The 27,883-nt window shown below is 43.5% G+C and overlaps 2 protein-coding genes across 2 annotated transcripts in view; one reads left to right on the top strand and one right to left on the bottom strand.

The window, feature by feature from the left end:
- Positions 1 to 27,883, bottom strand: part of LOC148436385 (uncharacterized) — a 155,132-nt gene that overhangs the window by 14,614 nt on the left and 112,635 nt on the right. The gene's annotated exons all lie outside the window — the stretch shown is intronic.
- LOC148436381 (uncharacterized) overlaps positions 4,637 to 27,883 on the top strand; it is a 381,341-nt gene continuing 358,094 nt past the window's right edge. Inside the window, exons 1-5 of the mRNA XM_088464954.1 lie at positions 4,637 to 4,850; positions 10,847 to 10,968; positions 11,084 to 11,181; positions 11,311 to 11,737; positions 18,751 to 20,151. Of these exons, the coding sequence (XP_088321080.1) occupies positions 10,935 to 10,968; positions 11,084 to 11,181; positions 11,311 to 11,737; positions 18,751 to 20,151 (1,960 nt within the window). The 5' untranslated portion in view covers positions 4,637 to 4,850; positions 10,847 to 10,934. The remainder of the gene's footprint in view (positions 4,851 to 10,846; positions 10,969 to 11,083; positions 11,182 to 11,310; positions 11,738 to 18,750; positions 20,152 to 27,883) is intronic.

The raw sequence follows: 27,883 nt of genomic DNA, 5'->3' as shown, positions 1-27,883 counted from the left end.
TATTATCATGGACACACTATTCATGATACAGTGTCATTGGAGTTTTTCTGTATTTTTATGTTTTAGTGTTTTTTCGTTTCTCAGTATTTTTATTTTTTATTGAATTTTTTTCTTTTTTGTATTCTATATTTGCATATGTAAGTGTGGTGGGTAATATGTAAGTGTGGTGGGTAATAGTCCACTTGCAATGACTTCAGTATACTGTTTAGCTCATTTATTACCATGAGCTATGATGATGATTAATGTCATTATCATATATATATGATTGCTGTTGTTATTTAGTTTCTGATTGACCAGCTATGATGTCGATCTTTTGTTTGTTTTCTCAGTTATCACAGATTGCTTATGGTGCATACGGTCGTGTTCACTGATTTGGTTTAATGGCCACCTGGATCTTCCCCAGTCAGACTGATATTAGTCTGATTGTCTCGGGCCAGCGCACCCCGTGTTAGGACTTATCGATGGCCCATTTTTACTGAGACAGATGTATCTATAATGGCAGTCCTTGATCGCTTAACTCTGAATGATACATCTGTTCATACAGCAATGTGCAGCTCTGACTATGATTGAGTCCTTAATACGAGAGCCATGTATATGTATGACATTGGTCTGCAGCTGCTGATTTATCTATGCTGTGCCTGTGGAGGGGCGCATGAGCTGATGGTAACTCAGTGAGATATTACTACATGTGTGACATTCAGGTGCGCTAAGTGACAGGAGCTTCGCTGACATTGGAGGGTCACCGTTATGTTTATGTTTTCCACCCTGGCGCCTCCCACCAGTTTGATTGGTGTGCGCTCTGGTGGGGGAGTGTACCTAAGTTGACACGAATGTGGTGCTCTCTGTGGAGCGCAGAGTGTTGAGCGCCATCTTGGATGTGGCATGGTAAAGTTAACTATGCCGATTTTTCTCTTTATTTGCAGATGCTATAACATTGCCCTTTAAGGATGTGTCTAAGCGCTGCTGTCTGCACTTGTCTGTTATAAGATTTTTTGATTAATTTTAACACATATGTGATTACAGTGCTAGTTCCTGTCTGAGCTAATTAAGGGGGAAGGGTCAGAGGTATACTGTTATGGTATAGAGGGAAGGGTCAGAGGTAGACTGTTATGGTATAGAGGGAAGGGTCAGAGGTATACTGTTATGGTATAGAGGGAAGGGTCAGAGGTAGACTGTTATGGTATAGAGGGAAGGGTCAGAGGTAGACTGTTATGGTATAGAGGGAAGGGTCAGAGGTATACTGTTATGGTATAGAGGGAAGGGTCAGAGGTAGACTGTTATGGTATAGAGGGAAGGGTCAGAGGTAGACTGTTATGGTATAGAGGGAAGGGTCAGAGGTATACTGTTATGGTATAGAGGGAAGGGTCAGAGGTAGACTGTTATGGTATAGAGGGAAGGGTCAGAGGTAGACTGTTATGGTATAGAGGGAAGGGTCAGAGGTATACTGTTATGGTATAGAGGGAAGGGTCAGAGGTATACTGTTATGGTATAGAGGGAAGGGTCAGAGGTAGACTGTTATGGTATAGAGGGAAGGGTCAGAGGTAGACTGTTATGGTATAGAGGGAAGGGTCAGAGGTAGACTGTTATGGTATAGAGGGAAGGGTCAGAGGTAGACTGTTATGGTATAGAGGGAAGGGTCAGAGGTAGACTGTTATGGTATAGAGGGAAGGGTCAGAGGTAGACTGTTATGGTATAGAGGGAAGGGTCAGAGGTAGACTGTTATGGTATAGAGGGAAGGGTCAGAGGTATACTGTTATGGTATAGAGGGAAGGGTCAGAGGTAGACTGTTATGGTATAGAGGGAAGGGTCAGAGGTAGACTGTTATGGTATAGAGGGAAGGGTCAGAGGTAGACTGTTTGCTATGTAAGGTGGCTCCCACACATCAGTGATCAGTGGTTGTGGAGAGACCTATGTGTACATGTCCTGAAGACGGTCCCAATGTGGATTGAAACGTCAACTTTTTATGTCTTAACAGATAAGTAATAAAGATGTGACTTTATTTACTACTACAATACCCAGTGAGTGCCCTCCTACTGTGCTGGTTTTGTACTTTGGATACCTATTTGGATCTTTGAGGAGCACCACATTGTTGGTCAAACTTTTTGCATTGAGTGCGGACATCAACAACTTTTATTATTTATTTATATATATATATATATATATATATTGTAATCAACTAGTGTTTAGTGTTAAGGGAAGTTTAATAGTGAAAATGTGGATGCGCTAGTGCGCGTGTCTCTGTGATGTGAATATGTATGGTGCTGCTGTCTAATAAGAGAGGTTTATTCTCCTCCCAAGTTGTGAAACTATAAAGAGAAATATTGACTGCGCACTCAAAGACTATTCAGAGCCAACAAGTCTTTTAAATATATAAAAACATGTTTTAATAAAACATAAATAATATAAAGAAACCTATAACATTTTATATAAACACAAACATGTAATATTTTTGTGCAATGAAGTTTTCCAGGAAACACAAAATAAATCAATTGTGATAAATAGTTAAAAAATTAGATATTATTAAAAATAAAGATATGATATACAACTAAACCTGGTCACCAGCATTCCATTGGTGGAGAACAATGTAGCTAATCTTGTGTAGCAGCGTTAATTGAAACATATGAAGAGTGATTATTCTGTTTCTAATAATTGAGCAACGTGTACCAATATGCAGTCAAAATATTTAAGCTTATATTGCAAGGTCTCAAACCATGGTAAGCCGAAAACACGTTGCTGCTGTTTGGCAGCAGAAATGAGCAGTTCACTCCACAGTACAGAAATCTGGTATACTCAATAATGTTATAGACACCGTATTGAATAACAAGCTTCCCGGTGAGACCGTAATTTATGTCGGAGCCAGATAATAGCGCCGTTCTGAACAGTGATTTGTCTCATATGCCGGACAACCTGCAGGGACGTAGTCTGTATGCCACATGCACCGGATTGTGGCAGACTACTCCGTGAGACTCGGCAGACTAGATGGAGCCAGGTATGTATGATGTCCTGGAGGTGTCGCTATTTCATATAGTATGTGAGCCGCAGGGACGCTGATCTCTGAGCCGCAGATGGTTTGGAAGGTAGTGCCGGCCGGCTGTAGCGGTCTCAGTACTGATCTCAGGTTTGTGGTGTCCGCTTGTGGCTAAGGTGCTAATTCCGGTAAGGACCTTGAACGCTGATGCCTTATAGTGAAAGAGTTCTCTCTAGCTGATGGAGTCAAGCCGGTGACATAAGAAGTAGCTCAATGCGTTTCAGTGCACCTGGCACCTTCATCAGGAGCATATGCTAGATTCCTTCCTGTTGTTTATTAAATAGAGACAGAGGGAGGTCTCCATGCAATCAGGACAGGTGTTATGGATCCATCATTTGTGATATGTTGTTTAGAAAGTTCCTAAGAACCACTGATACTGACAATCCTCTAATTTTTGAATATTATTATAATAATAACATCATTTATTTAAACAATATAATGATATAATTATAATGATAATTTTAAATAATATAATATAATGATGACCAGCATTGTATTTAACAATAATGATCATTCGACAGTGTCTAGTACAAAAGCACATATGTAACTACATATATATTTATATTTCTAAAATTATTTGTACTCATAACATGCTTCTAATCATATTTTGTAATAAAATAAATACTTCAAGGCAGTGGACTACAGATATATAGACGAAGGAGGTATGCAATATAAGAAAAACATATAAAACATAAAAATAAACACTATACCATTTATTAATTAATATGAAACCATATTTGGCAAATAGTGTAAATCGACCTGTGTTTAGATGTAGTATAACAACCTTGTATATAAGGTGATTTAATAAATTTATATACTATCATCTTTGAGTAATGATTCCCCAATGAAGGTTAAATATGAATGGATAAACCGATCTCATTCTAAAAAACAGAAAAGGGGAGAAAAAGGGGTAGGGAGGGAGGATGGGAGGGGGGGGGCAGAAAACTGGGATCTGATATAAGCTAGATACGAGGGTCAGAAATCCTTTGGGTCAATGATTCGTGTGATATGTAGCGTCCCCGCTAGGCTGTTTTAGCGGGGCGCGGCGCCCTGCCCTCCAGAAGGAGGGCAAAAAGCGCCCTGCCCTCACAGCCTGCGGGTGCCGTCTTCACCCGCGGGACGCAGTGTCCCGCGGGTGGAGAAATGTGCGGTGACCCAGTCACCGCCGGAGAATAGACGCCGGGCGCATGCGCCCGGCATCTATTCTCCCTATCTGCAGCGCTTGGGGGCTGCCCGGCGTGTCCGTAAGTGCTGGGCATGCCCCCAAGTATGACGAAAAGGGGACGTGTCTTATATACACGCCCCCTTTTCATGGCCACGCCCCCCTTTCAGGCGCACAAAGTTCCCCTCTCTGTCTCTGGCGCCCTGCCTGCCGCCAGAGCTAGAGTGAACACTAGATAGGTGAAAAATAGTGGATTACTAGCAGTAAGTGGTCAAAAGTAATAAACCATAATTAGGGGATTACAGACTAGCCCGGTAAATTTGGCTGCCTCAAGGGTCCATGAGTGCAGGGGAACCACCAGGACGAGCCTGCAGCACCCCACAAAGAATGATCTATGGAGGAAATTAATTAGAAATCTACATCCACTGTCTCATTGAGACCCTCTGGTTTCAAGGTATAAATTTTATGTATCCAGACGGCTTCTATGAGACATAATCAGGAGAATCTGTCTCCACCTCTTTCAGTTTTTTTTGTGCTAGGGGCTCCGATACAATGGTTACAACTTGTGTTAATAATCATTTACCTATTTCTCTCCTTCTGTCCCCACCCAGCCTCTGATGATTGCAGACACCAGAAGTGGACATAAGAACATTCCCACAGGTAAGATTGTCACTATATGTGATTTATTATTATTCCCGTCTTCCAGCCGTCTACTTGTACAGGATATCACACATTAATAAATAACGCAATAAAGAACATTACGTTATTAGTCTGGATCTTTTCTCCCTCACAAAGTCTGGCCTCTGGTTATACGGTAGACGAGGATGAAACAAGGGATCAGATTGCCAGGTTCCCTCACAGATGTGACCCTTAGTACATCCCATACATCTTTAGCCAATTTAGATGCACATGTAGGTAACAATGTCCTCTTGCTTGGCAACAGGATACAGTAATACAATAATACAGATCAGTGGTAGATGGAGCATCAGCTGTAATAACCCTGTAGTTATTAGGGAATAACAGGACACATGTATTACTAGTGGTGTTAGATGGAGATGTGACTAAGGACTGATTCTCAGTAATACAATAATACAGATCAGTGGTAAATGGAGCATCAGATGTAATATCCCTGTAGTTATTAGGGAATAACAGGACACATGTATTACTAGTGGTGTTAGATGGAGATGTGACTAAGGGCTGATTCTCAGTAATACAATAATACAGATCAGTGGTAGATGGAGCATCAGATGTAATAACCCTGTAGTTATTAGGGAATAACAGGACACATGTATTACTAGTGGTGTTAGATGGAGATGTGACTAAGGACTGATTCTCAGTAATACAATAATACAGATCAGTGGTAGATGGAGCATCAGATGTAATAACCCTGTAGTTATTAGGGAATAACAGGACACGTGTATTACTAGTGGTGTTATATGGAGATGTGACTAAGGGCTGATTCTCAGTAATGCAGTAATACAGATCAGTGGTAGATGGAGCATCAGCTGTAATAACCCTGTAGTTATTAGGGAATAACAGGACACGTGTATTACTAGTGGTGTTATATGGAGATGTGACTAAGGGCTGATTCTCAGTAATACAATAATACAGATCAGTGGTAGATGGAGCATCAGATGTAATATCCCTGTAGTTATTAGGGAATAACAGGACACATGTATTACTAGTGGTGTTATATGGAGATGTGACTAAGGGCTGATTCTCAGTAATACAATAATACAGATCAGTGGTAGATGGAGCATCACCTGTAATAACCCTGTAGTTATTAGGGAATAACAGGACACATGTATTACTAGTGGTGTTATATGGAGATGTGACTAAGGGCTGATTCTCAGTAATACAATAATACAGATCAGTGGTAGATGGAGCATCAGATGTAATAACCCTGTAGTTAGTAGGGAATAACAGGACACATGTATTACTAGTGGTGTTAGATGGAGATGTGACTATGGTCTGATTCTCAGTAATACAATAATACAGATCAGTGGTAGATGGAGCATCAGATGTAATAACCCTGTAGTTAGTAGGGAATAACAGGACACATGTATTACTAGTGGTGTTAGATGGAGATGTGACTAAGGTCTGATTCTCAGTAATGCAATAATACAGATCAGTGGTAGATGGAGCATCAGCTGTAATAAACCTGTAGTTATTAGGGAATAACAGGACACGTGTATTACTAGTGGTGTTATATAGAGATGTGACTAAGGGCTGATTCTCAGTAATACAATAATACAGATCAGTGGTAGATGGAGCATCAGATGTAATAACCCTGTAGTTATTAGGGAATAACAGGACACATGTATTACTAGTGGTGTTATATGGAGATGTGACTAAGGGCTGATTCTCAGTAATACAATAATACAGATCAGTGGTAGATGGAGCATCAGCTGTAATAACCCTGTAGTTATTAGGGAATAACCGGACACATGTATTACTAGTGGTGTTAGTTGGGGATGTGACTAAGGTCTGATTCTCAGTAATACAATAATACAGATCAGTGGTAGATGGCGCATCAGATGTAATATCCCTGTAGTTATTAGGGAATAACAGGACACATGTATTACTAGTGGTGTTATATGGAGATGTGACTAAGGGCTGATTCTCAGTAATACAATAATACAGATCAGTGGTAGATGGAGCATCAGCTGTAATAACCCTGTAGTTATTAGGGAATAACCGGACACATGTATTACTAGTGGTGTTAGTTGGGGATGTGACTAAGGTCTGATTCTCAGTAATACAATAATACAGATCAGTGGTAGATGGCGCATCAGATGTAATATCCCTGTAGTTATTAGGGAATAACAGGACACGTGTATTACTAGTGGTGTTAGATGGAGATGTGACTAAGGTCTGATTCTCAGTAATACAATAATACAGATCAGTGGTAGATGGAGCATCAGATGTAATAACCCTGTAGTTAGTAGGGAATAACAGGACACGTGTATTACTAGTGGTGTTAGATGGAGATGTGACTAAGGTCTGATTCTCAGTAATACAATAATACAGATCAGTGGTAGATGGAGCATCAGCTGTAATAAACCTGTAGTTATTAGGGAATAACAGGACACGTGTATTACTAGTGGTGTTATATGGAGATGTGACTAAGGGCTGATTCTCAGTAATACAATAATACAGATCAGTGGTAGATGGAGCATCAGCTGTAATAACCCTGTAGTTATTAGGGAATAACAGGACACGTGTATTACTAGTGGTGTTATATGGAGATGTGACTAAGGGCTGATTCTCAGTAATACAATAATACAGATCAGTGGTAGATGGAGCATCAGATGTAATAACCCTGTAGTTATTAGGGAATAACAGGACACATGTATTACTAGTGGTGTTATATGGAGATGTGACTAAGGGCTGATTCTCAGTAATACAATAATACAGATCAGTGGTAGATGGAGCATCAGCTGTAATAACCCTGTAGTTATTAGGGAATAACAGGACACATGTATTACTAGTGGTGGTAGATGGAGATGTGACTAAGGGCTGATTCTCAGTAATACAATAATACAGATCAGTGGTAGATGGAGCATCAGCTGTAATACCCCTGTAGTTATTAGGGAATAACAGGACACATGTATTACTAGTGGTGTTAGTTGGGGATGTGACTAAGGTCTGATTCTCAGTAATACAATAATACAGATCAGTGGTAGATGGAGCATCAGATGTAATAACCCTGTAGTTAGTAGGGAATAACAGGACACGTGTATTACTAGTGGTGTTAGATAGAGATGTGACTAAGGTCTGATTCTCAGTAATACAATAATACAGATCAGTGGTAGATGGAGCATCAGCTGTAATATCCCTGTAGTTATTAGGGAATAACAGGACACGTGTATTACTAGTGGTGTTATATGGAGATGTGACTAAGGGCTGATTCTCAGTAATACAATAATACAGATCAGTGGTAGATGGAGCATCAGCTGTAATAACCCTGTAGTTATTAGGGAATAACAGGACACGTGTATTACTAGTGGTGTTATATGGAGATGTGACTAAGGGCTGATTCTCAGTAATACAATAATACAGATCAGTGGTAGATGGAGCATCAGCTGTAATATCCCTGTAGTTATTAGGGAATAACAGGACACGTGTATTACTAGTGGTGTTAGATGGAGATGTGACTAAGGGCTTATTCTCAGTAATACAATAATACAGATCAGTGGTAGATGGAGCATCAGATGTAATATCCCTGTAGTTATTAGGGAATAACAGGACACATGTATTACTAGTGGTGTTATATGGAGATGTGACTAAGGGCTGATTAACAGTAATACAATAATACAGATCAGTGGTAGATGGAGCATCAGCTGTAATATCCCTGTAGTTATTAGGGAATAACAGGGCACATGTATTACTAGTGGTGTTAGATGGAGATGTGACTAAGGACTGATTCTCAGTAATACAATAATACAGATCAGTGGTAGATGGAGCATCAGCTGTAATATCCCTGTAGTTATTAGGAATAACAGGACACATGTATTACTAGTGGTGTTATATGGAGATGTGACTAAGGGCTGATTCTCAGTAATACAATAATACAGATCAGTGGTAGATGGAGCATCAGCTGTAATATCCCTGTAGTTATTATGGAATAACAGGACACATGTATTACTAGTGGTGTTAGATGGAGATGTGACTAAGGACTGATTCTCAGTAATACAATAATACAGATCAGTGGTAGATGGAGCATCAGATGTAATAACTCTGTAGTTATTAGGAATAACAGGACACATGTATTACTAGTGGTGTTAGATGGAGATGTGACTAAGGACTGATTCTCAGTAATACAATAATACAGATCAGTGGTAGATGGAGCATCAGCTGTAATAACCCTGTAGTTATTAGGGAATAACAGGACACATGTATTACTAGTGGTGTTAGATGGAGATGTGACTAAGGGCTGATTCTCAGTAATACAATAATACAGATCAGTGGTAGATGGAGCATCAGATGTAATAACCCAGTAGTTATTAGGGATTAACAGGGCACATGTATTACTAGTGGTGTTAGATGGAGATGTGACTAAGGACTGATTCTCAGTAATACAATAATACAGATCAGTGGTAGATGGAGCATCAGATGTACTAACCCTGTAGTTATTAGGAATAACAGGACACATGTATTACTAGTGGTGTTAGATGGAGATGTGACTAAGGGCTGATTCTCAGTAATACAATAATACAGATCAGTGGTAGATGGAGCATCAGATGTAATAACCCTGTAGTTATTAGGAAATAACAGGACACATGTATTACTAGTGGTGTTATATGGAGATGTGACTAAGGGCTGATTCTCAGTAATACAATAATACAGATCAGTGGTAGATGGAGCATCAGATGTATTAACCTGTAGTTATTAGGGAATAACAGGACACATGTATTACTAGTGGTGTTATATGGGGATGTGACTAAGGACTGATTCTCAGTAATACAATAATACAGATCAGTGGTAGATGGAGCATCAGCTGTAATAACCCTGTAGTTATTAGGGAATAACAGGACACATGTATTACTAGTGGTGTTAGATGGAGATGTGACTAAGGGCTGATTCTCAGTAATACAATAATACAGATCAGTGGTAGATGGAGCATCAGATGTAATAACCCAGTAGTTATTAGGGAATAACAGGGCACATGTATTACTAGTGGTGTTAGATGGAGATGTGACTAAGGCCTGATTCTCAGTAATACAATAATACAGATCAGTGGTAGATGGAGCATCAGCTGTAATAACCCTGTAGTTATTAGGGAATAACAGGACACATGTATTACTAGTGGTGTTAGATGGAGATGTGACTAAGGGCTGATTCTCAGTAATACAATAATACAGATCAGTGGTAGATGGAGCATCAGATGTAATATCCCTGTAGTTATTAGGGAATAACAGGACACATATATTACTAGTGGTGTTATATGGGGATGTGACTAAGGGCTGATTCTCTATCACCATATTTCTTAGAGCTGATATAGAGTGATAAAAAGAAACTAACCTTTGTTGCAAAATATAACCCCTCACTTATCACTCGACCACCTACACACACACATACACCTATTGCCTCTTACAGTAACTACCTGAGTAAATAGAGGGTTTTTTTGTAATTTAAAACAACCTTTACCATGAGAGCTCTCAGATTTCAAACTACATCTTTCGGTGGTGCACGTTTAAATACGATCCCTGTTTTTTTAAGTGAGCTTATCTAGTGTATATGCTATATTAAAGACAAAGACAGGAGTGAAATGACTGGGAATACTATGGCTTTGATTCAAGTAGACGCAAAGGGGTGAGTTATCGCCACCAACTAACCTGCAACCTGCTCCACTCATGGCCCGATCTAGCCCCGCAACCATGGATATTTATATGTGTGTGGTGGCACCGTAAGTGTGGCATATAGCTGTACTTACTCGTGGATGCGACTGTCATGTCTAATTGGATCGACGCCTAAATCCAGGGGAGTGTCACAGTGACATCACTTTTATCTATAGTAATAATACAGGGACATGACTGGGGAGGTGAGGGGATCTGAGAGTGTCATTGTAACATCACTTATATCTGTAGTAATAATACATGACAGTACAACCAGGGGATGTGTCTGGGAGATGACTATATCATTGTGTGTGTCAGGTTCCTATAAGGTGTCAGGATGTCACTGTCTATGTCTCCATGCAGAAGAGGGAATATATAGAGGAACACAGGTCTGTACAAGGACACGATGATGGAGAATCACCTGCCCCTCACATCACTGGGTAAGAGGAGACTGTCATTTATTGTACAGGGTAGAGCAGGTTTGGGAGCCCTATATACACACATTACCTGATAAGCACATATATACAATGTACTCAGTCACTGTGTTTCCTATAGATGGACCCAGTAATAGAAATACCACAGAGAGATGTCCCCATCATCTTTATTCACAGGATTGTACAGAGGAGAGTCACAGGACTCCACAGGAGCTTCAGGTAGATACCAGTATACCAAAGTGACTGTGACTATATGATCTATAGAGAATCTGTGTGTGTATTATACACTGATTATTTTACTGTTTATTCTCAATTAAATTAGACTTGATTATTTTATGTGTCATTCAGAGTGAAGATCTTGTTGATATGAAGACAGAAGATATAGAGGGAGAAGAAGAGACATATGTGACTGATATAAAGGCAGAAGATACAGTGGGAGAAGAAGAGACGTATGTGACTGATATAAAGGCAGACGATACAGAGGGAGAAGAGACGTATGTGACTGATATGAAGGCAGAAGATACAGAGGGAGAAGAAGAGACGTATGTGACTGATATGAAGGGAGAAGAGACGTATGTGACTGATATGAAGGCAGAAGATACAGAGGGAGAAAAAGAGACGTATGTGACTGATATGAAGACAGAAGATACAGAGGGAGAAGAAGAGACGTATGTGAATGATATAAAGGTAGAAGTTATAGAGGGAGAAGAAGAGACGTATGTGAGGGGTGATCAGAAGTGTAAAGAGGAGGAAATCCCTACAGATATCAGCACAGGTGAGTAATAAACACTTATTGCAGAAAAGAGTCACATACTCTGTTCAGTCACTACAGCAATCTCTTATCCTACACCCTCCTCTGTCAGTACAAACTAATGAATAAAATGTATATGCACAGTGGGGGATTCAGGAGCCATTTGCTATTATTATACTCCTGCTTTCCCCCTGACATCATGTCACTGTGTGTTACCAGCCCAGAGAGCTGACCAGTCTCCTCCCCACACTCTCTGGTGTATCTCATACATCAGGAGCTATCAGCCCCTATTATACTCCTGCTTTCCCCCTCACATCATGTCACTGTGTGTTACCAGCCCAGAGATCTGACCAGTCTCCTCCCCACACTCTCTGGTGTATGTCATACATCAGGAGCCATCAGCCTCTATTATACTCCTGCTCTCCCCCTCACATCATGTCATTGTGTATTACCAGCCCAGAGATCTGACCAGTCTCCTCCCCACACTCTCTGGTGTATCTCATACATCAGGAGCCACCAGCCCCTATTATACTCCTGCTCCCCCCTCACATCATGTCACTGTGTGTTACCAGCCCAGAGATCTGACCAGTCTCCTCCCCACACTCATATCTTTGTCTTCTACCAGCTACTCATGTTCTTTACTGTCCACTTCAAAAATGACCTTTGTTGATGGTCCTCCCCATGCCCTTCAATGGGATATTACCCATGATCCTTCCTGACCACTACCGCCTGACATTATCAATGATCACTGATGGTAATAACATCTTTGAATGTGATTTCTTGTACTGGTTTCATTCTGTTTTACCAGAGATGTGAACCAGACCTGTATAATTATCTTTTAGGAAATTATTATATTTTCTGCCTGGAAGTCAACAGCGAGGGTAATGGTGGATCCCGATTGTTTAAAATGTGGATTTTTCTGTTCCATTGTGTTTTTGCTGATTCATTTGAGTCCAGCTGGTTCTTTTGCATGTTCCAGTAGATCCCCTTAGAGGTTAGAGCGTATCTAACCTCCAGTGAAGATATTAATTCCTAGAGAGATACAAAATGGTGCTTTTACACATACTGAGATGGAGATATGGAGAGTGTGAGGACACAGCAGGATACAGCTAGTATGTCCTGTGTGTGATATAATGTATAGACCATGTCTGCACTCTGTTACACATACTGAGATGGAGATATGGAGAGTGTGAGGACACAGCAGGATGCAGCTAGTATGACCTGTGTGTGATATAATGTATAGACCATGCCTGCACTCTGTTACATATACTGAGATGGAGATCTGGAGAGTGTGAGGACACAGCAGGATACAGCTAGTATGTCCTGTGTGTGATATAATGTATAGACCATGCCTGCACTCTGTTACACATACTGAGATGGAGATATGGAGAGTGTGAGGACACAGCAGGATACAGCTAGTATGTCCTGTGTGTGATATAATGTATAGACCATGCCTGCACTCTGTTACACATACTGAGATGGAGATATGGAGAGTGTGAGGACACAGCAGGATGCAGCTAGTATGTCCTGTGTGTGATATAATGTATAGACCATGCCTGCACTCTGTTACACATACTGAGATGGAGATCAGGAGAGTGTGAGGACACAGCAGGATACAGCTAGTATGTCCTGTGTGTGATATAATGTATAGACCATGCCTGCACTCTGTTACACATACTGAGATGGAGATATGGAGAGTGTGAGGACACAGCAGGATACAGCTAGTATGTCCTGTGTGTGATATAATGTATAGACCATGCCTGCACTCTGTTACACATACTGAGATGGAGATATGGAGAATGTGAGGACACAGCAGGATGCAGCTAGTATGTCCTGTGTGTGATATAATGTATAGACCATGCCTGCACTCTGTTACACATACTGAGATGGAGATATGGAGAGTGTGAGGACACAGCAGGATACAGCTAGTATGACCTGTGTGTGATATAATGTATAGACCATGTCTGCACTCTGTTACACATACTGAGATGGAGATATGGAGAGTGTGAGGACACAGCAGGATGCAGCTAGTATGACCTGTGTGTGATATAATGTATAGACCATGCCTGCACTCTGTTACACATACTGAGATGGAGATATGGAGAGTGTGAGGACACAGCAGGATGCAGCTAGTATGTGCTGTGTGTGATATAATGTATAGACCATGCCTGCACTCTGTTACACATACTGAGATGGAGATAGGGAGAGTGTGAGGACACAGCAGGATGCAGCTAGTATGTCCTGTGTGTGATATAATGTATAGACCATGCCTGCACTCTGTTACACATACTGAGATGGAGATATGGAGAGTGTGAGGACACAGCAGGATACAGCTAGTATGACCTGTGTGTGATATAATGTATAGACCATGCCTGCACTCTGTTACACATACTGAGATGGAGATATGGAGAGTGTGAGGACACAGCAGGGTGCAGCTAGTATGTCCTGTGTGTGATATAATGTATAGACCATGCCTGCACTCTGTTACACATACTGAGATGGAGATATGGAGAGTGTGAGGACACAGCAGGGTACAGCTAGTATGTCCTGTGTGTGATATAATGTATAGACCATGCCTGCACTCTGTTACACATACTGAGATGGAGATCCAGAGAGTGTGAGGACACAGCAGGGTACAGCTAGTATGTCCTGTGTGTGATATAATGTATAGAGCATGCATGTCTTATAGTTACACAGTATGGGGATTTTGGGGGTACAGCCGGGCACGTCTTATTATAGTTACACAGTATGGAGATGTTGGGGTACAGCCGGGCACATCTTATTATAGTTACACAGAATGGAGATGTTGGGGTACAGCCGGGCACGTCTTATTATAGTTACACAGTATGAGATGTTGGGGTACAGCCGGGCACATCTTATTATAGTTACACAGTATGGAGATGTTTGGGTACAGCCGGGCACGTCTTATTATAGTTACACAGTATGGAGATATTGGGGTACAGCCGAGCACGTCTTATTATAGTTACACAGTATGGAGATGTTTGGGTACAGCCGGGCACGTCTTATTATAGTTACACAGTATGGAGATGTTGGGGTACAGCCGGGCACGTCTTATTATAGTTACACAGTATGGAGATGTTGGGGTACAGCTGGGCACGTCTTATTATAGTTACACAGTATGGAGATGTTGGGGTACAGCCGGGCACGTCTTATAGTTACACAGTATGAGATGTTGGGGTACAGCCGGACACGTCTTATAGTTACACAGTATGGAGATGTTGGGGTACAGCTGGGCACGTCTTATTATAGTTACACAGGATGGAGATGTTGGGGTACAGCCGGGCACGTCTTATAGTTACACAGTATGGAGATGTTGGGGTACAGCCGGGCACGTCTTATAGTTACACAGTATGAGATGTAGGGGTACAGTCAGGCACGTCTTATTATAGTTACACAGTATGGAGATTTTGGGGTACAGCCGGGCACATCTTATTATAGTTACACAGTATGAGATGTTGGGGTACAGCCGGGCACGTCTTATTACAGTTACACAGTATGGAGATGTTAGGGTACAGCCGGGCACATCTTATTATAGTTACACACTATGGAGATGTTGGGGTATAGCCGGGCACGTCTTATTATAGTTACACAGTATGGAGATGTTGGTGTACAGCCGGGCACGTCTTATAGTTACACAGTATGGAGATGTTGGGGTACAGCTGGGCACGTGTTATTATAGTTACACAGTATGGAGATGTTGGGGTACAGCCGGGCACGTCTTATTATAGTTACACAGTATGGAGATGTTGGGGTATAGCCGGGCACGTCTTATTATAGTTACACAGTAGGAGATGTTGGGGTACAGCCGGGCACGTATTATAGTTACACAGTATGGAGATGTTGGGGTACAGCCGGGCACGTCTTATAGTTACACAGTATGGAGATGTTGGGGTACAGCCGGACACGTCTTATTATAGTTACACAGTATGGAGATGTTGGGGTACAGCCGGGCACGTCTTATAGTTACACAGTATGGAGATGCTGGGGTATAGCCGGGCACGTCTTATTATAGTTACACAGTATGGAGATGTTGGGTACAGCCGGGCACGTCTTATAGTTACACAGTATGGAGATGTTAGGATACAGCCGGGCACGTCTTATTATAGTTACACAGTATGGAGATGTTGGGGTACAGCCGGACACGTCTTATAGTTACACAGTATGGAGATGTTAGGGTACAGCCGGGCACGTCTTATTATAGTTACACAGTATGGAGATGTTGGGGTACAGCCGGGCACGTTTTATTATAGTTACACAGTCTGGAGATGTTGGGGTACAGCCGGGCACGTCTTATAGTTACACAGTAGGAGATGTTGGGGTACAGCCGGGCATGTCTTATTATAGTTACACAGTATGGAGATGTTGGGGTATAGCCGGGCACGTCTTATTATAGTTACACAGTATGGAGATGTTGGTGTACAGCTGGGCACGTCTTATAGTTACACAGTATGGAGATGTTGGGGTACAGCGGGGCACGTCTTATAGTTACACAGTATGGAGATGTTGGGGTACAGCCGGGCACGTCTTATTATAGTTACACAGTATGGAGATGTTGGGGTACAGCCGGGCACGTCTTATTATAGTTACACAGTATGGAGATGTTGGGGTACAGCCGGGCACGTCTTATTATAGTTACACAGTATGGAGATGTTGGGGTATAGCCGGGCACGTCTTATTATAGTTACACAGTATGGAGATGTTGGTGTACAGCCGGGCACGTTTTATAGTTACACAGTATGGAGATATTGGAGTACAGCTGGGCACGTCTTATAGTTACACAGTATGGAGATGTTGGGGTACAGCTGGGCACGTCTTATAGTTACACAGTATGGAGATGTTGGTGTACAGCCGGACACGTCTTATTATAGTTACACAGTATGGAGATGTTGGGGTACAGCCGGGCACGTCTTATTATAGTTACACAGTATGGAGATGTTGGGGTATAGCCGGGCACGTCTTATTATAGTTACACAGTATGGAGATGTTGGTGTACAGCCGGACACGTCTTATTATAGTTACACAGTCTGGAGATGTTGGGGTACAGCCGGGCACGTCTTATAGTTACACAGTAGGAGATGTTGGGGTACAGCCGGGCATGTCTTATTATAGGTACACAGTATGGAGATGTTGGGGTACAGCCGGGCACGTCTTATTATAGTTACACAGTATGGAGATGTAGGAGTACAACCGGGCACGTATTATAGTTACACAGTATGGAGATGTTGGGGTACAGTCAAGCACGTCTTATTATAGTTACACAGTATGGAGATGTTGGTGTACAGCCGGACATGTCTTATTATAGTTACACAGTATGGAGATGTTGGGGTACAGCCGGGCACGTCTTATTATAGTTACACAGTATGAGATGTTGGTGTACAGCCGGACATGTCTTATTATAGTTACACAGTATGGAGATGTTGGGGTACAGCCGGGCACGTCTTATTATAGTTACACAGTCTGGAGATGTTGGGGTACAGCCGGGCACGTCTTATAGTTACACAGTAGGAGATGTTGGGGTACAGCCGGGCATGTCTTATTATAGTTACACAGTATGGAGATGATGGGGTACAGCAGGGCACGTCTTATTATAGTTACACAGTATGGAGATGTTGGTGTACAGCCGGGCACGTCTTATAGTTACACAGTATGGAGATGTTGGGGTACAGCGGGGCACGTCTTATAGTTACACAGTATGGAGATGTTGGGGTACAGCCGGGCACGTCTTATTATAGTTACACAGTATGGAGATGTTGGGGTATAGCCGGGCACGTCTTATTATAGTTACACAGTATGGAGATGTTGGTGTACAGCCGGGCACGTTTTATAGTTACACAGTATGGAGATATTGGAGTACAGCTGGGCACGTCTTATAGTTACACAGTATGGAGATGTTGGGGTATAGCTGGGCACGTCTTATAGTTACACAGTATGGAGATGTTGGTGTACAGCCGGACACGTCTTATTATAGTTACACAGTATGGAGATGTTGGGGTACAGCCGGGCACGTCTTATTATAGTTACACAGTAGGAGATGTTGGGGTACAGCCGGGCACGTCTTATAGTTACACAGTATGGAGATGTTGGTGTACAGCCGGACACGTCTTATTATAGTTACACAGTCTGGAGATGTTGGGGTACAGCCGGGCACGTCTTATAGTTACACAGTAGGAGATGTTGGGGTACAGCCGGGCATGTCTTATTATAGTTACACAGTATGGAGATGTTGGGGTACAGCCGGGCACGTCTTATTATAGTTACACAGTATGGAGATGTAGGAGTACAGCCGGGCACGTATTATAGTTACACAGTATGGAGATGTTGGGGTACAGTCAAGCACGTCTTATTATAGTTACACAGTATGGAGATGTTGGTGTACAGCCGGACATGTCTTATTATAGTTACACAGTATGGAGATGTTGGGGTACAGCCGGGCACGTCTTATTATAGTTACACAGTATGAGATGTTGGGTACAGCCGGGCACGTCTTATTATAGTTACACAGTATGGAGATGTTGGGGTACAGCCGGGCAAGTCTTATAGTTACACAGTATGGAGATGTTGGGGGACAGCTGGGTACGTCTTATTATAGTTACACAGTATCGAGATGTTGGGGTATAGCCTGGCACGTCTTATAGTTACACAGTCTGGAGATGTTGGGGTACAGCCGGGCATGTCTTATAGTTACACAGTATGGAGATGTTGGGGTACAGCCGGGCACGTCTTATAGTTACACAGTATGAGATGTAGGGGTACAGCCGGGCACGTCTTATAGTTACACAGTATGGAGATGTTGGGGTACAGCCGGGCACGTCTTATAGTTACACAGTATGGAGATGTTGGGGTACAGCCGGGCACGTCTTATAGTTACACAGTATGGAGATGTTGGGGTACAGCCGGGCACGTCTTATAGTTACACAGTATGAGATGTTGGGGTACAGCTGGGCACGTCTTATAGTTACACAGTATGGTATAGCTCTGCAGTGATGGTAATTCCCATATAATTATTCTGTTCCCAGCAGATGGACACAGCAGCAGGAATAATTTGAGGAGACGTCTCATATTATCTACAGATTGTGACCTAGACAATAACTTCTCACAGGACTCTCCAGGAGAAAAACCCATTATCCCCAGTATACATCCAGCATCTCACAGTGCTTATCTATCCTCTGATCCCTCTAACCATGAGGAATGTTCTCCTGATAATCCCAGTAGTGTTACACACAGCTCAGATCACACAGGTGATAATCCATTCTCATGTTCTGATTGTGGGAAAAGTTTTACCAAGCAGATCAGTCTTTCTATACATCAGAAGAAAGTTCACGCAGCTGAGAGGCCTTTTCTATGTTCTGAGTGTGGGAAATGTTTTAATCTGAAAAGTTATCTTAGTAGACATACAAAGATTCACACAGGTGAGAGACCATATTCATGTTCTGAGTGTGGGAAATGTTTTCTAGAGCAGGGAGCACTTGATGTACATCAGAGAAGTCACACAGGTGAGAGGCCATTTCCATGTTCTGAGTGTGGGAAATGTTTTACACAGAAATCATCTCTTGTTATACATCAGAGACGTCACACAGGTGAGAGACCATATGCATGTTCTGAGTGTGGAAAATGTTTTAAACAGCAGGGAGCACTTGCTGTACATGAGAGAAGTCATACAGGTGAGAGGCCATTTCCATGTTCTGAGTGTGGGAAATGTTTTACACAGAAATCAGAACTTGTTACACATCAGCGAAGTCACACAGGTGAGAACCCATTTTCTTGTTCTGAATGTGGAAAATGTTTTACACACAAATCAGTTCTTGTTAAACATCAGAGAAGTCACACAGGTGAGACACCATTTTCATGTTCTGAATGTGGGATATGTTTTACACACAAATCAGTTCTTGTTATACATCAGAGAATTCACACAGGTGAGAAACCATTTCCATGTTCTGAATGTGGGAAATGTTTTACACACAAATCAGTTCTTGTTTCACATCAGAGACGTCACACAGGTGAGAAACCATTTTCATGTCCTGAGTGTGGGAAATGCTTTAAAGAGAAATCAGATCTTGTTATACATCAGAGACGTCACACAGGTGAGAGGCCATTTCCATGTCCTGAGTGCGGGAAATGTTTTACAGACAAATCACATTTTGTTACACATCAGAAAAGTCACACAGGTGAGAAACCATTTCCATGTCCTGAGTGTGGGAAATGTTTTACAAAGAAATCAGATCTTGTTATACATCAGAGATGTCACACAGGTGAGAGGCCATTTCCATGTCCTGAGTGTGGGAAATGTTTCACAAAGAAATTCACTCTTGTTACACATCAGAGAAGTCACACAGGTGAGAAACCATATTCATGTCCTGAGTGTGGGAAATGTTTTACACAGAAATCACATTTTGTCGTACATCGTAGAAGTCACACAGGTGAGAAACCATTTTCATGTCCTGAGTGTGGGAAATGTTTTACACAGAAATCATATCTAGTTACACATCAGCGACGTCACACAGGAGAAAAACAATGTGTATGAGCGTCTAGAAATATATAGAAATTGCAGCGGTATTTACAGTACTGTAATATTGAGAATTATCAGAACAAGCATAAATACAATGTTAGCCTAGATTGCTGTCCCTGCTTGATGAAGAATAAATTACATTTGCATTATCACACTATGGGTCTGATTCAGCAGCGGAAGCAAATGCAGCTGCAGTCTCTTACAGATCGCAGGTGCTAATATATGCTAATGCCGAGGCACAGCCGCCATAACCACGCCCACTGCTGCATTCTCATTATTATCCAATGTCACCCTCCTGTGTAATCATCGGTACCATCGCCGCACATCAAGCAGGCACACAGCATTTACATCAGGTCTGACCAGCCACAAACACTGCAGCTCTCCTGACACACAGAGAGGTCTCATGCTGCAGCTGCCATCTCTATGGCTAATTTATACACGCCCATGACATGGCGACCACACGGACAAACACGCCCATGACATGACGATCACACAGACACACGCCCATGACATGGCGATCACACGGACAGACATGCCTGTAGAATTCTGTCCACCCCCATTACCTCCCCCAAACGGTCACCCTGCCACTCACTATGTGATGTATTCCTCTGTGCTTCTGTAATCGCAGTGTGATCGCTGTGTGACTTATACGCAGGTGTGATGGCAAACATTCGCTCTATCTGTGTAACTATCGTCATTGTGTCCTCAGTATATAGGGGCTGGTGAATCAGCCCCTATATACTAATATATTACACTTGATTATATATCCACACGGATGTCACCAACATAGGGCTCCAACAGGTTCCTCATGTAATGGCTTTCACTTTCCTTATTCTATCAGATCAGAGGTTCCCAAACTCCACTATTACAGGCCAGACTTAAAGGAATTTCATGCTTGAGCACAGGTTACTCAATTAGTGCCTCAGTCAGTTTGATTTAACCATATGGATTCAAGCATGGATATCCTTAAACCATGGCCTGTAATGGCGGAATTTGGAAAACTCTCTGTATTAGATTATTATAGTACTATTGGCCTATTTGTGCAATAACAAGACCACATGATGTAATATGGGAACATAACTAATCTGTCATCATGACTATTTACAGATTGTCCTCAGTATGTCCTGCACTGTCACCTCCCACAGTGGTGACACCACCAGTAATGTGCATCAGGCTCCCGATATCCCCAGCAGAATACAGATGTGAGCAGGGTACGTAGTAATGGAGGAATAATACAGGGACATCACAGGATAAGTAGGATCAGTACAGATTGTCCTCAGTATGTCCTGCACTGTCACCTCCCACAGTGGTGACACCACCAGTAATGTGCATCCAGCTCCCGATATCCCCAGCAGAATACAGATGTGAGCAGGGTACGTAGTAATGGAGGAATAATACAGGGACATCACAGGATAAGTAGGATCAGTACAGATTGTCCTCAGTATGTCCTGCACTGTCACCTCCCACAGTGGTGACACCACCAGTAATGTGCATCCAGCTCCCGATATCCCCAGCAGAATACAGATGTGAGCAGGGTACGTAGTAATGGAGGAATAATACAGGGACATCACAGGATAAGTAGGATCAGTACAGATTGTCCTCAGTATGTCCTGCACTGTCTCACCTCCCACAGTGGTGACACCACCAGTAATGTGCATCCAGCTCCCGATATCCCCAGCAGAATACAGATGTGAGCAGGGTACGTAGTAATGGAGGAATAATACAGGGACATCATAGGATAAGTAGGATCAGTACAGATTGTCCTCAGTATGTCCTGCACTGTCTCACCTCCCACAGTGGTGACACCACCAGTAATGTGCATCAGGCTCCCGATATCCCCAGCAGAATACAGATGTGAGCAGGGTACGTAGTAATGGAGAAATAATACAGGGACATCACAGGATAAGTAGGATCAGCACAGATTGTCCTCAGTATGTCCTGCACTGTCTCACCTCCCACAGTGGTGACACCACCAGTAATGTGCATCCAGCTCCTGATATCCCCAGCAGAATACAGATGTGAGCAGGGTACGTAGTAATGGAGGAATAATGCAGGGCCATCACAGGATAAGTAGGATCAGTACAGATTGTCCTCAGTATGTCCTGCACTGTCTCACCTCCCACAGTGGTGACACCACCAGTAATGTGCATCCAGCTCCCGATATCCCCAGCAGAATACAGATGTGAGCAGGGTACGTAGTAATGGAGGAATAATACAGGGACATCACAGGATAAGTAGGATCAGTACAGATTGTCCTCAGTATGTCCTGCACTGTCTCACCTCCCACAGTGGTGACACCACCAGTAATGTGCATCCAGCTCCCGATATCCCCAGCAGAATACAGATGTGAGCAGGGTACGTAGTAATGGGGGAATAATACAGGGACATCACAGGATAAGTAGGATCAGTACAGATTGTCCTCAGTATGTCCTGCACTGTCACCTCCCACAGTGGTGACACCACCAGTAATGTGCATCCAGCTCCCGATATCCACAGCAGAATACAGATGTGAGCAGGGTACGTAGTAATGGAGGAATAATACAGGGACATCACAGGATAAGTAGGATCAGTACAGATTGTCCTCAGTATGTCCTGCACTGTCTCCCCTCCCACAGTGGTGACACCACCAGTAATGTGCATCCAGCTCCCGATATCCACAGCAGAATACAGATGTGAGCAGGGTACGTAGTAATGGGGGAATAATACAGGGACATCACAGGATAAGTAGGATCAGTACAGATTGTCCTCAGTATGTCCTGCACTGTCACCTCCCACAGTGGTGACACCACCAGTAATGTGCATCCAGCTCCTGATATCCCCAGCAGAATACAGATGTGAGCAGGGTACGTAGTAATGGAGGAATAATACAGGGACATCACAGGATAAGTAGGATCAGCACAGATTGTCCTCAGTATGTCCTGCACTGTCTCACCTCCCACAGTGGTGACACCACCAGTAATGTGCATCCAGCTCCTGATATCCCCAGCAGAATACAGATGTGAGCAGGGTACGTAGTAATGGAGGAATAATACAGGGACATCACAGGATAAGTAGGATCAGTACAGATTGTCCTCAGTATGTCCTGCACTGTCACCTCCCACAGTGGTGACACCACCAGTAATGTGCATCCAGCTCCCGATATCCACAGCAGAATACAGATGTGAGCAGGGTACGTAGTAATGGAGGAATAATACAGGGACATCACAGGATAAGTAGGATCAGTACAGATTGTCCTCAGTATGTCCTGCACTGTCTCCCCTCCCACAGTGGTGACACCACCAGTAATGTGCATCCAGCTCCCGATATCCACAGCAGAATACAGATGTGAGCAGGGTACGTAGTAATGGAGGAATAATACAGGGACATCCCAGGATAAGTAGGATCAGTACAGATTGTCCTCAGTATGTCCTGCACTGTCTCACCTCCCACAGTGTTGACACCACCAGTAATGTGCAGGGTCAGGAGATGGAGATTATTTGGTAGTGAGGAAATCACAGAAAGGACCATACAAGCTTTGTTATACACCTACAAATATATGAGATAAAGAGTTTGGTAACAAGTAAGAAAAACGAACGCTGCACAGACCTGTCTGACGTCCATGTGGGGTAACACAGCTGCGTGTGGCGCTTGTTAGTATTTACCACACTTTTTAACCTGAAAGTTTTTGTACATTGTTAGTAAAGCTGGAATAGACTCCAGTTGTCCTCTCGGTGGTGCACATGTTCTGTGATGGCCTAGGTGTAAGATCTAGTGATTTGCTGTAAGACGGGATTTAGTGGAAACTCTGATGTTACCAGAGATGTCACAAGGAGGTATAGAGGTTTCTGCATGAGGGTGAGTTGTGTCTCACGGGCTGGTCACACTAGGCCACAGCTGGCAGGAGAAAATAACAGAGATAGGGACTGGGCAGTCAGCTATAGACCAGGGTATGAGCCGAGGTCAGGGCCACCGAAGAACAAACGTCAGGCATAAGCCGGGTCAGTATTGGTCAGTCAGACATTTACTATGACTCATTCAGAACTGGATATAAACTGACATAAAGCTGTATTACTCTGTCACTTTAGGTACCGGTGATTATAGGTATATATATTGGGGTGATTATAGGTATATATTGGGGCTGCACCAGCTCTTCCTATTCCCAGGTTCTTGTTATGTAGTTTTTATTTTGTGTTTTAGCTTTATCCTAACTTTGCTTTTTGTATCTTTATACTGTGACTGTCTTAGTATCCATTTCTCATACCCAAACAAGGAAGGTTTTGTCTTACACGTGTGCCCCTCTTTCCTGTCTCCTGTCACTGTGACACCGCTCTGGTGTTGGGGATTTGCTCTCTGATGGGCACCTGCATGGATGCACTGTCCTGTCCTGTTGTTACCTCCAATCATGGTATATATCAGCATGTTGTTAGTACATATGTATTAGATAATATGTCATCTCTATTGTATGTGTGTCATGGAGGGAATGACAGCACTGTGCGAGTATCATATCCTGCAGCTTATAATACATGAGTAATACAGAAATGACATATTGTACACAAGCCATGAATAATAACAGGAATTGCTCTGTATGAGTAACTGGACGTTACAGGACTATTATGTGCAGGATGTTACTCTCATCATTAATGTAAGGACCATATTATACCAAAGAGAGAAAGCCAGGACACCTATTCCTCATGGATGGCTCCTAATACGTACAGACCCCACCTGATGGAAAATGCCAGGATGCTGCATATCTCTGAGCGTTGGATGTATGATCTGTTATCTATATACAGGTGCACAGCACAGCGTCACTGCACCAGTATGCCGGGAGCCTCACATCATTACTCTGTACTGTTACCTAGCTGTATCCATGTCAGTCTTGTCTGATCATAGTTGTAATGGAGTTATATGAGCTGACATACTCTGTGCTGCTGTTACCATTCTCTTTTTAGTTACAGATTTCCAGCTCCACCCACCTTATCTGCTGCTTGTGTGTCTGCCCCCAGGTTTGCAGGATACAGCAGCTGCTCATTTTATAATTTGCTTTTCATGCCGCATTCACACAATATTATAGTAATCTGTAGTATTAAATATTCAATAAATAACATTCCAAGTGTTACTACAGAAGGAAACTATATTCTTGTAATCTTGCAATAAAATGACTGATGTAGAAAATTCTGCCTCACTGCTGTGTTTAGTTATAACTTGTGTATAAAGGAAAAGGCGGGGTGTGGGGGGAATGAGGTAGAGGGTGATATATAATAATATAATGGTCAGTAATCAATAAATATAATTCATGGGAAAAAAAACTACAAATGTAAGTAAAGTCCATGATTTGGTGTAATGGGTACGAGGACCTGTGTATAATGTGGGGTAATGGGTACGAGGACCTGTGTATAATGTGGTGTAATAGGTACGAGGACCTGTGTATAATGTGGTGTAATAGGTACGAGGACCTGTGTATAATGTGGTGTCATGGGTGCGAGGACCCGTGTGTAATGTGGTGTCATGGGGACGAGGACCCGGGTGTAATGTGGTATCATGGGGACGAGGACCCGTGTGTAATGTGGTGTAACGGGTACGAGGACCCGTGTGTAGTGGGTACGAGGACCCGTGTGTAATGTGGTGTAACGGGTGCGAGGACCCGTGTGTAATGTGGTGTAACGGGTACGAGGACCCGTGTGTAATGTGGTGTAACGGGTACGAGGACCCGTGTGTAATGTGGTGTAACGGGTACGAGGACCCGTGTGTAATGTGGTGTAACGGGTACGAGGACCCGTGTGTAATGTGGTATCCTTCACAGTGGGGTAGGGGATAATGAGCTGCAGCTGATAAGACCTGCTGTCATGGCCGCCACAGGGAGGCCAATCCTGGGACATTTTTTCAATCATGGGATCCCCGGCATTGAGTTGGTCAAGTAAAATATTTTTTTCTTTTGGGCTTTTGCTGGGCCATGAATGTACTTTTATTTTTGTAGTGTTAGGGCTCAGCCAGAGGCCCCCAACACCACAGGTACTATAAAATAAACATTATTCATGGCCCAGCACAGGCCCACAGGAAAAAATAAATCTTTCATGGCCCCTGGCCGGGCCCCAACAGTCAGCAGCAGAAGTATATTGACATATATGGCCAACCCTGTCCCCAGCCTCCGACAGGAATAAATTACTTTCAGCAAAGGTCCCCAGCCCGCCCTTTTCACCATATCACAGCACAGCAGGCGTATGATGAATTTGCAAATATAATGTACATCATCCTCAGAGAGGAGACTCACCTAGGCCAGTAACGCATGTATAACTCTCCAGTCTCCTCCAAACCAGCAGCCAGGCAGCAAGGGGTGCTCCAGCAGGCACAGGCACTGTGTGGGGGTGCAGGCTTCTTGGTGATGCAGCAGCAGGGCTCCTTTCCTGGGGGGGTGATGCAGCAGCAGGGCTCCTTTCCTGGGGGGGTGATGCAGCAGCAGGGCTCCTTTCCTGGGGTGGGGGTGCAGCAGGGCTCCTTTCCTGGGGTGGGTGTGCAGCAGGGCTCCTTTCCTGGGGTGGGGGTGCAGCAGGGCTCCTTTCCTGGGGTGGGGGTGCAGCAGGGCTCCTTTCCTGGGGCAGTGCAGCAGGACCTTTCCTGGGGTGGGGGTGCAGCAGGGCTCCTTTCCTGGGGTGGGGGTGCAGCAGGGCTCCTTTCCTGGGGTGGGGGTGCAGCAGGGCTCCTTCCCTCCTCCTGAATAGTTTGGCCCTGGCACTTTTATTTTTGTGTCAGAGGCTTTTATTTTCACAGGGGCCGGGCTGGCTGCCTGACACCACACTAACCCCCACAGCAATGCCGCTCCATCCTCCTCCACTTAAGATTGCTGCGGGCATGGCTGAAGGAAGACAGGCTGCATTGTGCTGCACTGCGCAATGCTGCGTGACCTCTGACGTCACACCAAGGTGCCGGGCAGCATCTGAGCTGAGTGCTCAGGGCTCAGCACTACCCGCCAATAAACAAAGACCTTTTTTTTTTATATGGTGACTCAGTGCCGCCCTCCAGGGGTCGGTGCTCCGGACGACGGCCCAGTTAGCCAAACCCTAGAACCGTCCCTGGTGGGTTGGTTGGTATGAACAAATATTGTAATGTGCACAATGACACAAGTGGGGCTATCTCTAACATGCAGGATGCAGCAAAACAAAACAAGTCAATGTGACAATGTCCAGTATGCACTCATACTCCCTGAGGAAGGCCCGCACTGGGCAGAAACGCGTTGGAGTTGCATCCACATCTTCTATACCAAACACTACACTATACCACAGCTAGCATGAACACCCACAGCGGGCCGTGCTACCGACCGGTCTGAGCCGATATCAACGCAGAGCACCACCCAGCAGGAATCAACCCGCAAAACCCCAGGATTGGGGAATCATGCCTCATCACACCGTGCCAGGAACGTACCTGGATGTTACAGACAAGAAGGATGGATACACCACGGTCAGGCTACATTTCAACTGCCGGAGGAAGCATCTCCTGAAGGTCCCCATTGTGCAAGATCAACATCACACGGTTACCACACAAGGCCACCCGTGCCCACGTCTCTCTGCTACACATACACAAGTATCCAGGCACTGACCACGCATAACCAGGACGACCAGACAGGTAAGCGGGACGCTGCCCCTAACTCTAAAAAGACCGCAACACTAGGT

Source organism: Taudactylus pleione, unplaced genomic scaffold (assembly GCF_031769625.1).
Source record: "Taudactylus pleione unplaced genomic scaffold, aTauple2 ptg001781l, whole genome shotgun sequence".
NCBI classification, from domain to species: Eukaryota; Metazoa; Chordata; class Amphibia; order Anura; family Myobatrachidae; genus Taudactylus; species Taudactylus pleione.
The sequence above is the reverse complement of the archived record's forward strand: the minus strand, read 5'-3'. Positions and strand labels throughout refer to the sequence as shown.